The following is a 16,025-nucleotide window of genomic DNA, read 5'->3' as shown; positions in this document are numbered from 1 at the left end:
ATTTTGCAGCTCATTTATTCTTTACCAACTGGAAATGTGATTGAAAAAGATGTAAATGAGAAAGCCGTGAAAACTATATTGGGTCATGGAACCCTATTTAGTAGTGGGGCTGAACTTCACTCGCGCATCACATAATTTTTCTGGCCACTGAATCTAAGTAATCTGAAACTTGGCATTCTTGCCTATTAAATGGTAAAATTGCCAGCTCTAACCGTCAGACATTTTTCGTAGCATTTGAAGTGCAAAAGTCGTGCAATGTATTCCCATATTGCTCCATCTTTAAATATTCAGGTCGTTTTATCTGCTCTACTATTGCCTTGCGTACTATAAGTTTTAACGCGACAATCAAACACCGTTGATATTTTAAATCAGTCACCCATAAACACTTCAACTCTATTCTGTTGCTCATGTATAGATGGAAACGCTTTGCTCTCAGAAGACACCCTAATGCATCTTAAAAAGTTTTCTTACTTTTGTGTGATTTGTTAATTACGTGTAATCAAGAGAAATTAATGCATAATTATGTGAAAGAAATAGCTGTTCTGTGTTTTCTTTTATGGGATTAACTGGAGAAGGGTAAAGCGCTGCAACAATATAATTTTAGCATTAGTTTATTCAGGAATAGGAAATATCTTATAAAATTAGCAGATTTAAACTGTCGAATAAATAACAGTCATACTCATCTATAATTAACATATTCGGATTATGCTATCTAATCGGATCACATGAATTTAATCATCGAGGATAAAGTAGTTGTATGACACCGTTGTTGTTGTCAGTGGCTGACAATGGTAGTTTATTATTTATATACAGTAGATGTATATGTCTAGCGGAGTTTGCGGAGAAGAATGCTGTCCCTTTCTCGTCTCAGATTGATTAGCTCACTTTTATTCACATCTGTAATGGCCAAAATCATGCATTATAATACGGAATTAACTAGAAATGTTCTCAAATATGAAATGGACTTTGGCCGTTCAGCTGATTAAAAAATACTACTAAACTCGAACTTTATCCTTCAAAGTTTTGATTAAATAACTTGGTTTAAGCATCTATTCTGTTTATAGCGTTGGCTCAAAGGAGATATGCACTAATAACTGTCAAAGATTCAGGTTATAACCAAAGTATAATTTAAAAACAAAGGAGAATTTAGTGCGAAGAAAATATTTCCTAATGAATATACGCGTAAAATTTGTTCAAATTTCTGCTACCTTCCTTGATTTAGTGACGTAACTCTTCAATCGTTCCTGTCCTGCTATACAATTAATTTAAAGTTCTGCAATAATTACTTTTCAATCCCCCCCCTCGCGTTCATACACTCCTAGAAGTGTATAATGTCGGAAAAAATAACCCACCGCAGCGTAACGTAGTCGCTGGTGAAGTTTATGTTGAATAATCCCTGTTTCAAAATCGCTGCTTGGTACTACAGCACATTACGTTCCACTGGCGTTCGACTACACGCTAGCGGAGAATTCTAATATCAGATGCATGAAGTCATTTCTGACAGCTTGAAATTGACAGCGATCGAATGTAGGTGATAATTCTCAGCTGCACCTTTGCCGGCCAATTTACTTCATGAAACTTCGACGACCGACAAAGGGGTATTAAAAGAAACAAAATAGGGAGTTTGAATCCATTATGCTGAGAAAAACGCTGACTCAACTGTTTTATACGAACATGTCAACGTAAGAAATATTTTAAATATTATTATCAAGGCTTCGTTAAACATGAATTTTCTACCATCCCGCATTTTTAATAGAATACCGAGAAATCAAGGAAAAAAAACTTGAAGACTGACCGTTTGGGTCAAAATACATGTTGTTGCTCTCTAACTGTATGAGGATAATTCTGCCCCAAAGTACCATTTTTTATACTGAATTTACTGAAGTTCTACTAGACGGGGCTGATACTCAGTTCTTTTTAACCACAGAAATTTTCTTAAGAAAGACTCACCTCTTGTTTGACATCGCAGTTTAAATCGTGATAGGCCATTTTAATTTCGAATTCTAAGCTGTTAATTACATCAGTCACACAGGAATTCGGCCGAGATTTTACGTAAACTTTGCCGTTAAACATGTTGCTTGTCTTCACTCGGGCAACCATCTCTCGGGATCGGCATTGAATTGTCACTGTAAGAAAACAAAAGCATAAAAATTAAATGTGGATTGATTATTCCACATATGAAACTTTTTCGGATTGTCTTATGTGCTTGAAATATTCGATATTCCAACTTAAGAATGATCTAACTCACCATTGTAGCACGAGGCTATTTCATAGGTGGCAGCACCAGCAATCTCCAAATATGGTTCTTGGATGTGAGTCAGGGAAGCCGCAGCATGATGACTAATGCGACACACGCTCGCTGATGAATCTCCGAAATCAAATGAATGACACCGATAGTTCACATTAAGACATGTTTTCCGACATTCTTCCAAGGAGGAGACGCCTTGATAAACAGCATCCACAGTCTTAAGGATTTTGCCATTTACTTTTCGAAATTCGCACAATCGAACAGGTTCTGTAAATTTAAACTTATTATTTCATTATAAAGATATCTGGAATTTATATTGCATTTCTAGATGTTTCTATCCCATTTTTCTTCTTCTATGGGAAAAGAGAATTAAAATATGTTTCTTAAATACATAATCTAAAACATTATTACTATATGAATATTTAAAAAAAATATTTATACCGTTAAATTAATTTTTTATTTCGAAATCTTCATTTGAATCCGATAAGTTGCATTTTAAATAAGACATCTTAAAATATTAACACAAAATGCGACTTTTTTGTTCCAACCAGGCCAAAAATGTCATTCTAGTTGCAAATCACATGATTTTGTCTAGCCTGCTGACGTGTTTGGTTTTGCAAGAGTCTCACCAATTGCAACGTGCCGCCCGAGTGTTTCATCCATCTGCAAACTCTCTTAGCTTAATTCGGCTTGCAACCAATCATTCACTTTCCCTTAATTTCCTGACCAACTTTTACAATAGTGAACCATAAAGTGTGAAATCTGGGATCTGGTTCCCTACAATTTTATCAGTATTGTTTGGTTCGCACCCGACAACATTTAGTTATGTGGTAGCTAAGCAACATAACACACACAAAAAAAAACATAAAATAAAATAGAGAGAAATAACTAATAGCAAACGTAATGTCCATTTATTGTCTACAACTTGTATTTACATACGGGATGGACTTCCTTTTCAGTTCAGAAGAATAAAACTGGTTTATTCTTCTGAACTGAAGAATAAACTAATAGAAAACAAGTTTTTTTAAACCCTGGGTTAAGTAAATAAAAATACAGCATATAAAACATTTCAGACTTTAAATAACAGAGATCACCTAGTTTACAGGGAAGTTGTAAAACCTTTCCACACAAGGGAAGGTATTTGTGGTGTATTATCTGTGTGGGTCAGATGCATGCTTTTAACATACATATGCATTGTGTGTGATGTGTTGACATTAATGCGTTTACATTCTTGAAAGATATGCTGAAACTTTTTAAGGGAGAATTCAAAAGGGTACTTAGCTATTGGATAGCTTTAGGGAACTCCATGAATTAGCAGAAAAAGTCAACAAATTGTAGATGATACATTTTTTGTAAATCACAAACTCGCGAATGTTCGTATGGTCGCAAAAAAATGCGACCGCACGAACGAAATTCTGCTTGGACACTAAAAATTTATTTATGTCTTCAAGTTGATGTATACTGCCATGTTCACGAAAATGTGCCACTTGCTGACTGTCCAGATTAACGACTTGCTTACTATACTAATTCTTTGTGAATAAATAATTTCTTTAAGTACCCCTAAAATAATCTAACCCGATCCTCAGTGATTTTATTAGGAACAAAAAAAAAACCCTCCCCCGAACTTACCCAAAGATCCCCCCGGGGGGGGAGTTGCTTGCCCTTTCGAAATCCCTGATCTTAGACGTCCAGTTTGTGTGAAATATGCTTTCAGAACAAAGAAGAAACATTAAATTTGAACATTGTCTTTTAAGAAGGATGGATTCTGAGCACTACGTAAAGATTTTTTTTTCGCACGCGCGTCACGACAGTAGCGAGAAGGAGTGGGAATAACAATTTATCTTTCATATGCATAACTGCAGCAATGTCTTGTTTTTTTTTTCCTCTTTTATCTTTTCTGAATCGAACACACTTTCCGCTCAACGACCTAACATCAATGTTCAGTCTGTCTGAGGGACCTCTTCTGACATGATTCATATTATTCATCTTGGACAAACCGTTCACATAACACATGCATCGAGTGGCACACATAAGACGTTATAGTGACAACCGGCAACGCACTTGATAGTTCAGATTTATGAACATGCGAATGTACTCGAAGCAACGATTGCATCCAAATATCTCGATCTGTCACCATTCTGGTTGATAAATGCTATCGTAGTTGTTCCTTTACTTACTCCCCCCCCCCCCTTTTTTTTTTTTGCTTAAATAGCAGATCCGTAATCACATTGGAATGGATCAGGAATGCTATTATGGTGATGGCAATGGACATACTGAATTGGCAAGTGGTCACATGTTTAAGACTTAAGACTGAATAGAGAATCACAATACCGATTTAGGTGAAGAAAGATCTGGTTATTTATAAAAAGTAAACATTCGAGTATATAACTCGAATATTTTCGGAGTTTTTTCAAGCCCTTCAGGTCTCCAATAAGCAGGGCAGTGGTGTCACGCAGGGCGATGAAATTCATCTTCCACCTAAAGACAATCACAAACAACCATGCCCACAGCGGGATTCGAATCCACGACCTGTTAGTTGGAGAGTGGGTACCCTAACCACTTGGCCAACCAGGCATGTTTGTGTAAGATGATATGGTTATACTGAATGTGGTGGTCTCGGGAGTTATGTGCATTATCACAGGTCTGCAAATGCAAATAAACATCTCTATTTCTTGAATAGCAATATAGAAGAGAAATAGCAAAGAAATAACCTGAAGCATCCAAATCAACATCTGAGGTTGATAGATATGATGATCAGTAAAATTTTCTTAGAGTTGAAATTTCACCTTACTCGAGAATACCCAAGTCAGCAATAGATAAAATTCGGTTCATACTTGCATACTGCAGGTGGATGTACATTTGGCTGAAAAAATATCTGGGCTCAAATTCCGTTCATGACGGGTAAAACATTTCCCCTATTTAACTTAAATCAGCAGATAATCAACTTGTCTCATACAGAGGAATAAGACTTTTTTTCTTCTCTGACAAAAACACAATATTCATCTTGTAAGTGCAAACCGATCACACAGTACATGCATCAAATGGAATACACATGACCTTATAGCGACATCCAGCAACTTACTGGGTAGTTCGATTTATTAACATGCACGTGTTAAAAAAAAAAAAACAATTGTGATCTACTTGAAAACCATCCCCTAATTTTTGTACTCTCTCAAATATTTGTTACAATGGCATATAGACTGAATTCGTTCTTACAGTAGTACTCTAATAGTTAACTGTGTACCTCGCATGTTATCATATTTGCTTTTTGACGCAGCAGCCTTGGCGCTCTCGATTCATATCTTCTTATCGGTAACAATGCAGTCATTTCTCGTTCCAGTCTAGTTTGGATCCATTACGAACTCCTTGAACTGGCGCAGACCGAGATATCAAACCTCTTGCTCAGAGATCTTTTTAACTGGAACTCTAATCATGAGGAAAGGCTCAATCCTATTTATTGGATCTAGACATCGCAAACATATTCATAGCAAGGTAAGACGTAAACCGATCAATCCAATCGGCTAGTTATTTGATTATTTTGATTTTACATCCGAAAACTCTGGCCACGAGCACAGTACATTATGCATGTTTATTGTGTCTTTTCTTATGGTGCGTTATTATAAATTGAAGGAATTTTGATTTAAGTATAACCGATTCGAATTATGATAAAAGATCGACAACAAGAGAAGATCATACTTACGGTCCACGCAGTTGTTTTCCAGGTAATCCACGTCTTCGTTGGAGGGTGCAAAATATCTTTTTCCTGGGATGGAATGTCTATCCATGTCACTAAGAAAACACTCCTTAGTTAAATGGCGGAAATTAGCCGACCTGCATTCAAAGTCTTGCCGGGACAAGCACAGTACCATACACTCCTCAAGGGATTTGGTGTTTTGTTTCATCCTAGCACGATCCACTAACTCGTAACCTTTGACCCTCTCAAATTGCCAGGCTCGATCACAAATCTGTTCTCCTGGGGAAAAGGAAAATATGAATACCAGAGGCGAATTGAATTTTAAAAGGAATAGGTTAAATCGATTAATCTGTATTATTATTATTTGAAATTACACGTACAGTCTTTCTCTTACGGCAAAAGAACCGTCGATGCACTGCATTAATTAATACCGAGATCCACAGGTCTAAGAGCAACGAAGTTAAACGTTACGCACTGCTCACTTATATTTTATTGAGGATCAGACATATATATCCAGGAAACTCCGAAGTTCAATGAACCAGCCACCGAACAAATGTATCTGATAAGGAGAAGTATTTATTTCGACTTATGTGGAACAAGCAATTGCCCTGTTACCTTCTAACAGTAGTTAATTATTTTCTCCATGTGAATGCGTCATATAATAGGTTTCTCACATCACGAGTTTAGCTCGTATTACTATATGGATTAAGAATGTTGTTTGCAATCAAAGCAGCTTACAATCAAGGCTAGTAAGGATAGAGATGGTCACCCTAGGCATCCTCCTCCCTCCAATTTTAACCTAGTAGTTCATCCTAGATCTCGCTTTTAGCTGTGAATGCTTCTACTCGCCATTCACAGCTAAAAGCGAGATCGGAATGATTGCAGTACTGATCATAATTTGAGTGCTGGACAAAAGCCAAATTTACAAAGCACAGAATGCAGTTGAGTAGAGACAGTATGTGATTGGCCAGAAGATAAAAGTAGCAATACTACGAAAGATAAAGAAGGAACACGCTAGTTACTGAAGAAATTTAGAAATCAGATTAGGAATTGCCACAGACTAAAATATTCATGCAAGGTATCATTATAGGAGTGGGCCAAATATTTTCTATCTTCCTAATAAGACGTTTGATTGCTTTGCTGTTCGTATATACTCAGATAAAAAGGTCACACACACACCTGAGTAAAAAATCTCTAACTACTTCTGTAACTGGAACTTTGAGTCGTTCCCAATCTATACTCTTCTCCTCCCACTCCCGAGATCAAATCAAAACTTGCAATTGAGCGAAATCCCTTAAGAATTTTTTCAGCCTTTCTTCCTTGTGTTTATTTGTAAAACCGGAGGAAATATGCGTGACAGATATACTTACAGATCAGGAAGTTACTATTATTGAGCTGCAATGAAAACGAAGAAGAGCTCCATGCATGAATGATTTTTATACGCTCGAGGAATTTGCTGTTGCTCTGTCTGTTGGAAAGTTACTGGAATTATACAATTGGTTAACAGAAAAAATTGACATGTGGTGTCCGGACTGTAACAACATAATCAACGTCTATATTTTATGATTCAAGAATGCAATTTCGCTAACGAACAGTATCGGAAGAAATTTGTTGTTCAAATGTAAGCAACATGATTTTCTTCGTCTCCAATCATTCTTTTCTGTTATGTGAATTGCAGTCACATGAAGAGTTCTGTGAAAGCTTCTCAAAATAAATTCTCCCATAGAGTTGCTGGTTGAGAATTGCATACTTTTATTGGTGAATTTAATTACCAGTAAATGTATGACGCAACTGCATTTTTAAAAATCGACAAAAAAGAAACAAAAATCTCACTGTCTGTTACAAAATTCATTAATTTGACATCTCAGTAAATCTTTATACCATGTTTCAGAATTCTTTGAGGAACTACAATCATGAAGATTTTTCTCACATTTGATATCTCGGAATCTAAAGAATTTCATAATCTGCAGTTGAGAGAGGGAATAACATCTACATTTTTGTTAATCGGAATTTTCGTAAACTTATTATTTTTTCATTTATTTAATTGATTAATCATAATTTTACATTACTGTTTTTCCGTTTATACAACAGGTCCATCTGAGGAATGCCAATGTGGAAGAAATATGATATTAAGAATTTTGAATCTCGGGAGTCTCCATAGTTCTGTTCCAACAATGTCCTTTGGTTGGACAGATCAGGGTTCGAATCCGGTCTAAGAGCTGCGAATCTTTATCACATCTTTTAAGTTGAAAGTAAGCTGGCCTTAAACAAAAGTGCCGGAGTTTTTCTTCTCAAAAGAAGAAAATCAGATCAGCCAGAATCCATATCCCATGATAAACTATGCAGGTAGAAATAACGGTCCTCTCAGTGCATCAATCATATGTCAAAGAAATCCAAAGATTTAGACGGTCATTCTCATCATGCCTAATATGAATAGGAAAATAGGAATGGGATTGCGGGTTTCATGCTTATGAGTTGCATTTATTCCTCCTCATCACTTAGGAGTTAAATCCTTCGAAGAGAGAAGTTAATTTTTAATGGACTGTTTGCAATTAAAATGGAGTAATTAAATGAGCATTTTAAATTGATCATTTAAAATGCTCTGCGACTCCATATGACTAATTCAAATACAGTTGAAATGCTCTTATAACGTTCTTTTGTGTCGCATCCAGCTTGCTGCACTATATATATGACCAACAGTTTGTAAAGCAGAACACGGGTTAAGATGACAAATGAGATTTCATCCTAATTGCATAGCATTTCTTCAGATTTACACATACAAACTAGACAAATCAATAAGGAGTAAAAACCTAGCAGTTTATAAAGGCAGAAGTTTTTTAGTCCTTATTGTTTTGCCTACTAGTTTGCAGGTTTAAATCTAAAGATATCCTGTGAAATTAGGATGAAATCCCGTGTTGTCAATTAAAATAAATGTTATCTTATCCCGGTGTTCTTCCTTATAAAATCTCAGTAAGATACTCATGAACCGACATATGCACACATGATATTTAGATATGATGAAATAAGGGATTCCTTTATTTTAATTAAATTTACAAGATGATGATTGCACTTTCCCAGACAATTAGATTGTCTGGGAAATCTACAAAATTGGTAAATTACAAAAAACGTTTTTAGTTACTGTAACATTTAATACGATTAAAATACTGAATATATGGACTTTCTGAAATTTCAGAAACTGTGAGAAAATACCGATGCGTCACTATCATATGACAAATTAGCCGACAGCAAGCTCACGACTTGAGCACAGGAAGCCAGTCTAGTGGACTCCACGTAAGTGACACTCTATCCAGGTCATCACAGAGTTCAGCAAAGTCCTGGACATGCTGACTGTATTACTTCCAAATAACGTTGCCAAATCCTCTAATTTATTATTTAATTTTCCTTGAACAACTGCAATAATAGGAGTTCTATTAATATGTATGGCTGCAAAGTACAGACCGCTTCACTTGCAACATCATTACATAAGTGATCGATAGTTCAGAAGAGTAAGTTTCGACGAACGTGCACACTGACAGCGAGGAGAGAACAGCGGAAACAGCGATACCCTACTAACTAGTTCACGCTTTCAGCCCACAGGATTCTCGAGAAAGATGCATGACAACATCCCTGTAGACACCGTAATGAATCCTCAGTGGTCAAACAGGTGCACTCATCAACTCACTAATTATAACACCACACTCTATTATGGTCGTATAGATTACGTAGACTAACAAAGCGGTAAAATAGAATTTATTTCCTGTCATGGATTAGTTTACATTTAAAAAAATTCGACAGAAATCTTAAAGTAAGTGATTTCGTTAGACTAAGATGGTTTGAAAGTATTCTTTGGAAAATTATTTAAATGATGAAGGTAGAGGTTTTATTATTGACATTCAAAACGCAATACCCTTACCTTTTTCCCCCAAAAGAAGAGTAAGATTAAGGAAGGAATCCTTAATCTTAAGGATTCCTTCCTTAATTCCTTACTTGAGAAGCATTACCAATCGGATTCGAAGAAATATAAGAGCTAAAGAGAAACAGAAAATCCTGGACGACTTTAAAGAATGGAGTGCCGTTACAAGCATGGTTGTTAGGATGTCGCAATACCTGTTCTTTAGTTGAAAATACATGGGTTTAAATTCTATCTACGACATGAAGAGGCTCCTTGATAAGAGTTTTCAGCAGAAAGTGAGCTAGCCGGTCCCATACGGAAATGGATGAGATTTTTCTCGCGAAACGTTTTTCGTCGATCATTATGGACAATTAACAGAGAACACACTGAATTCAGTGTTAGTTGCTTTGTTCATAATTCCCACCCACTTGAAAGAATGAAAACAATATTTCCATTTATGTTATAAATAAAAAATATTATACTAGTGGTATAGCGTCTTCACAATAATTTAGCTCACAACTTCTTTTTGTAATAAAAGCTTATTCCTTTTGCTACGTTAAATTCCAGCTGCATTTCCTTAGGAAAATAGTGAGTGACTGTAAAAACTTTGAAATAATAATATTGGATTCGGTCGTCGCTAATCCCATTATCCCTTCAAGAGAAGAACCGATGGAATTTTTCACGAAGCTTTGCTTTTCTAATGAATTAAATATTTAGTTGTCAACACAAGATACAGAGATCGAAGCAGCACACGAATTCAATAAATTGGTTCAGTCCCTATTGAAGGAGGCAGATATATATTAGAGGAGTGTTTAATGGTTAGATGGATGACGTTTCTGTCACCGTAACGACAGAATCTCTCACAAAGCTGGGCTTGTATCCTCACCGAAACGTTACCAGATTAATTCCAGAAGCAAACCTACAGAATATTTACATATGGTTGGTTAGTGTACAAATTATCGGTTTCTAGGAGCTGCAGTAATTGCTGATGTTTGTGCAAGATGCCATAACAATGTGTTCTTGTTTGAACTTCATTATCAATTGGAGAAACGTAAATAGTTACGAATTTGAAACATTAATACATGGATATGATGCCAGAGAAATATATTAACTTGAAAATGGAATAGGAACCAGACTGATGGGAAATAAAAACGAGAAATGTTAACAGCGGACTATTTTTAGAATTAATAAAAATATCTTCGCCTTTCATGTGAGTTTCCATTCCGTTGCCTGTATTCGAAGATTGTTTCCATGCTGTACGTTACAATCGATTTGTATCAACATATTTTTCATACATCTGTTGCAGATCTTAATCTTGATTGAATTACTTCTGATAGAATGTAGGAGCGTTCACAAAGATGTCCCAGAGTTCAGCAGCGGAGCAAAAAATAGCAAGTATCAAGTATTGAGGGCCTTCCGATATCATGAAATAGCGCTTAGTACGAGTTGGTTTTGAAATAAAGTCCTTGTTAAATTTACCGCTGCCTATTTTGTGCACCTTATCGGAAATACGTAGAACATATCCACGTTCGGCGCAGTGATCGTATTTTATTATTATTGATCTATACCTATTATTATTGATCTGTTTCTGATAATTTTCTTAATCTGAACAGATTAAGAATATGGGATTTGATTGTCTGTTTTCCAGTGGAAATAAGTAGCCGAGATATCTCTTAAAATCATTATCTGAGCATTAATGCAAAGAAAAGAAATCATAGCTCTTCACTTTCTCAAATAATGATGAGAAGTTTAACTCTAATCCCTTAAGCGTTTGCTAAATATCAATAAAGAAAATTAAATCATTGAGCCTCTCTCCCAGTGGTATATTTTGCGTCTTTTTTGGGGAGGGGATGTTTCAGTAAACTTTGTGATCAAGGCTTGAATACACACGCTGTTAATATTATTTCGCTTGCTTCTTTGTTTAGAACTCATGCAGACATTGGTGAATGTAATTTCGTCTGCATCTATTTTTCAGAGCACACGTACGCATTGTTCATAAATGTTTTTTCGTCAGCGTATTTTTTTTCTTGACTGATGCACAGCACACATTGTTTAGTGAACTGTGTTTTCCGCTAGTATTTCTACAGCATATAAACTTTTTCAAATTATTTTCTGACTCCCTGCCTTAAAGGGATTTCTCTTATTATATTCCTTCTCCTTTTTTTCCTTTCACCTGACTTTTGTCTACTTATAAAAACTTACAAATCTACTTAGAAAGATGAGTCTTGTGCTGATGCCTCCGAATGATTTTTTTAAATTACCATAAGAAGGATATCGCGAAGTGTCATATCCAATAAACACTATAATATTATGGTATCAGACCTCTTCGAGTCACCCCAGCTTAATCATTGTCGAAGGAGATTTCGTCCACAAGTGTCAAACGATTTTTTCTCCTCTTGCTCTTCCTGGGTATTGCATACATGGGAAGGTGACGCAACCAAGTTAACTATAAATAAATCCTAAAATAAAGAAATAATCGTAACTTGTCTGTTGACATGGTCAATGTAGCTGCTTTTAAATCCATTTTCACAAAGCTCTCGGCATCTTATAAATAAACAATGCTGAAGTCTACTGCTTCGCTACTTAGATATTCAAGAGCAGACAGCTGAGGTCAGTAGAACATAAGACAGATGCTAATGACGTTCAAGTTTAAGAGTGAAAAGTCATTGGATCCTATTCATTGGCTCCTGGGATATATAGCAGGTTTGATGAAATCGCCATTATTATCAAGGCCGCAGCTGTTAATGTCGGCTGTCTATCCAGTATTAAAAAATGCGTATAAATGTGAAAATGCCAGTATGAAGCATCTAATTTATTTTAAGGAAACTGTTTCTTTCAAATCAATCAAAGGAGACTTAACCTGTGTGTATTGTTTCCAGCCAATTGCCCTTTAAGCTGGTTTTTCCACGTTTAACTTTACTTGATTCCATTCCTCATGCATTTAAAGTACCACTTTACGGGATTAACTTAATCCGAAGTGAGAATAGTTCCTGACATTTCCATGTACCAGGAGCAATAAGTAATATCTTGTGAGACTATGTCCATATCACGTCACCAGGTTTTTGTTTTTTTAAATTTCTTACCAGGAAGGATATGAAATACCAGGCTTTTCGTTTAGAATACAGTGCATATGTTATCCTTTTCCACTGGGATCATATGTTGTTCTTAACAGCAAAATGTGAAAGAACTAAAGTTCATACCGAGATGTATAGTGGAACTCTTCTTTTGCTTTTCGGATGGTCTGCATGCTTCAACTTTTCATTAATTTTAAATCAGTCAATTGTATATTAGTTTTCTTACTTTTCAGTTAAACTCTAAACACTGTTGTCTGTTTTATTTTCAACCAGATTTTAAGCATTGTTGTATTTTCCAAGTTATGAGTGCTGTTTTTTGCTTACTAGGAAGATAAATCCTCTAATCCCATTTCATTCCCCGAAGGGTAGAGGCGACACCCTTTTAATCTTGACTTGTTTTATGTCCGTAGGCAACCAGTATTCACTCATCATCGACTCATTTGAGGGAATTTCTGTTGCAAGCTACACGAAAGGCATCTTCCTAACTAGCATTTCTTGTATGCATTCATGTATTATATGATACAATATGCACAGTTGTGCGGTGAAAAATCCAAGGATCTTCTTACGCAAAACCATACTTTGTCTGGTGACAAATATATAGTAATAATGGAATCGATTAAAAAAAAAGTTCTGGGAAGGGATTACAATCAACCCTGCAAGTCTTCCTTCTCTAGACTGAGCTACTAGGTAGCACATCGATGAAACCTTACCGATCTTTGGTTATCTAGCAACACAGCAATATCATTAGTCATCGAAAGAAATAAAAATAGGAAAGAAACAAAGATAAAAACTGCTATCTTAAATAATATTGTACGAAAATTCTTTAAATTTATTAGTAGAAAAATCCTAGACAAAGTATGCCATAATAATTTACAGCATACCACCCTTCCTTCATTCTGATGTAATGAAGTCTCGCGTGTGTTTCGACTGCTTACATTAAATCTCTACGTCTTAATCTAAATACTAAACTGTAAACAGTATCTTTTCATACGGTACTTGTGCCTATGCGTTCAAATACGAGCAGTCTATTGAAGGATTCTAAATCACTGATTCCGTTTCACGATGTTAACAGTAACCCCTCGTTTTTGTTGATAATTAAGGCTCAATGCTTTTTCCTTATGACTGTGATACAACCAGGAAAATTTCTGCAACTTCGGCAGATTATTGAAGTACTGTAGTTAAATCCGTCAAAATTACTTTCTTTGGTGTAAAAAGAGGGGGAGCTCAGTGCACATCTGCAGCGTCCTTAATGACAGGCGTTAGAAGTGATTCCTAGATGATCATTTAGCTTACCGAATAGCTGTCATTATCATTACAGCTAGGATGGTGTTATTTCATCTTGTGTTTGGCCGATAAAAACCTTCTAGGAAATACAACGGCGAATACGATAACTGTCCTCCTTCGAAATATAGTAGATTGGATAGAGGGAACAGGTGGAACCCGGCAACTATTCACATAATGACAACAGAGTATTATTATAACTTAAGAGCATCCTGTGGAACTCATAATATTCTTTTAAAAAGTGGAGGTTGCAAGTGGCAGCAAATACTGCAGTTTTTTGAGTTCCACAGGATGCTCTTAAGTTATAATAATACTCTGTTGTCATTATGTGAATAGTTTCTAGGGATCTGTACTCATTGTTTACTCTTTGTGCAATTATAATTTCGCGTGTAATATTGATGCCATTGTTGTGAATTCTACAGTGTTTAGGTGAATGGCACGGATCTTGCTTTTTGTTGTGTGGTGAAATTCCATAATTCCATTGCTTTAGCTTTCCATATTGCTATTCATTTATTTAAACAGAGTTCCTTTGGAATTTGAAGACATCGATTTCTTCATTCTTTAATCAGTTGTAGTTGTTGTTGCGGGGAAGAGGATTCAACAGTGGTATAAAACATTGCTTGATTTGGATTCAAAGACCGAAGAAACTAGAATTAGGAGATGAGTACATCGTGACTATGAATTGCGTTTCTTCTTCGGGAGAAGAAGAAACGAAACATCTACATGGGAAAAGATGCCACAGATATTTTATCTGGAGAATAACCCATCCTACGTCACTTCGTAGGATGGGTTATTTAAGCATCATGCAAAATTTAAAACATCGCAATGTCATATTTTTGACTGACTGCATGTCTCTCAATGATGGAACATAACTTGATCATGAAGAGAAAAACTCTAGTCGAGAAGCCTAGATTATTATTTTTTTCTTAGGAACTTCTTGAGTGAGGAACGATACTGCTTCGTAGCGTACCCTTCCTCATTTGCAACAAAATTTTGCCCCCCCCCCTTTCCCCCGACACTAAAGATGAACCCTTTAACGTTACCGTTTCTTATGGGTTCTGTAGCTTTTTTGAGCCTGCTATACTCGTAAGTTCTCGGCCTTCCACATTGACGAGTTTCCCAGCATAGCATTGTCAGAGAACTTTTGTCTCTGACAATAAATAGAAAATATATAATTTTATATAAAAAAAAAATTAAATCACACATCTTAAGCGGCAGTGTGTGTGTAGTATACTAAACTTTAAGAAAATTACCAATAATCCCATGTTAACTAGGTCTTTATCTTTTCTCGAATATCAAGAAAATATGTTTAAATTAGTTACTTCTGTTTCTCAATCCACGATTTCCGATCTATTTATACCACACTGTGTAATAAACGTTTCGAAAACAGGAACATCAACTTTCTATACGTGGTGCTTTCACCACGTATAGAGAGTTGACATTAACATGACCTACGCAGCATAAAGGCACTTCATCCTTGCTGTTCGCATCGGGGGATTGCCTACGATTAATGGGAAATTTTATATGCAGTCCATTGACTTGGTTGAGCGGCATATTTAATTTTTTTTTAATCTATAATTGAAGAAGCCATTAAACAGTTTTACATCCCCCAGCCTAATAAGATGCTCGCTTTTGGGCTAATTCCTATGCAAAGCAGGGAGTAGGGCAACATATCTTACACATTTCCTTACTTGATCCACGATAGGAAAACAGACAGGTTGCTTCGTTCCGAAAGTAATTATAAGTGAACTTGAATGCTGCCGATGGGATTGTGGCGATATGAATGTGCAAACCGGTCACATGATTGAGGCCCTGACCCATCGGCGAATTCTTCGT

General features: G+C 36.0%; 1 protein-coding gene across 1 annotated transcript in view; it reads right to left on the bottom strand.

Moving 5' to 3' along the window:
- LOC150094406 (uncharacterized) overlaps nucleotides 1–16,025 on the bottom strand; it is a 127,814-nt gene that overhangs the window by 57,323 nt on the left and 54,466 nt on the right. Inside the window, exons 3-5 of the mRNA XM_090412462.1 lie at nucleotides 5,949–6,221; nucleotides 2,249–2,515; nucleotides 1,951–2,126 (exon numbers count right to left, since the gene is read on the bottom strand). Coding sequence (XP_090268588.1) covers nucleotides 1,951–2,126; nucleotides 2,249–2,515; nucleotides 5,949–6,221 — 716 coding nt within the window. The remainder of the gene's footprint in view (nucleotides 1–1,950; nucleotides 2,127–2,248; nucleotides 2,516–5,948; nucleotides 6,222–16,025) is intronic.

The sequence above is a fragment of the Typopeltis vanoorti genome, chromosome 22 (genome assembly GCF_054136105.1).
Source record: "Typopeltis vanoorti isolate ZY-2024b chromosome 22, IOZ_Tvanoo_1.0, whole genome shotgun sequence".
Taxonomy (NCBI): domain Eukaryota; kingdom Metazoa; phylum Arthropoda; class Arachnida; order Uropygi; family Thelyphonidae; genus Typopeltis; species Typopeltis vanoorti.
This window is presented reverse-complemented; position numbering and strand designations above follow the sequence as displayed.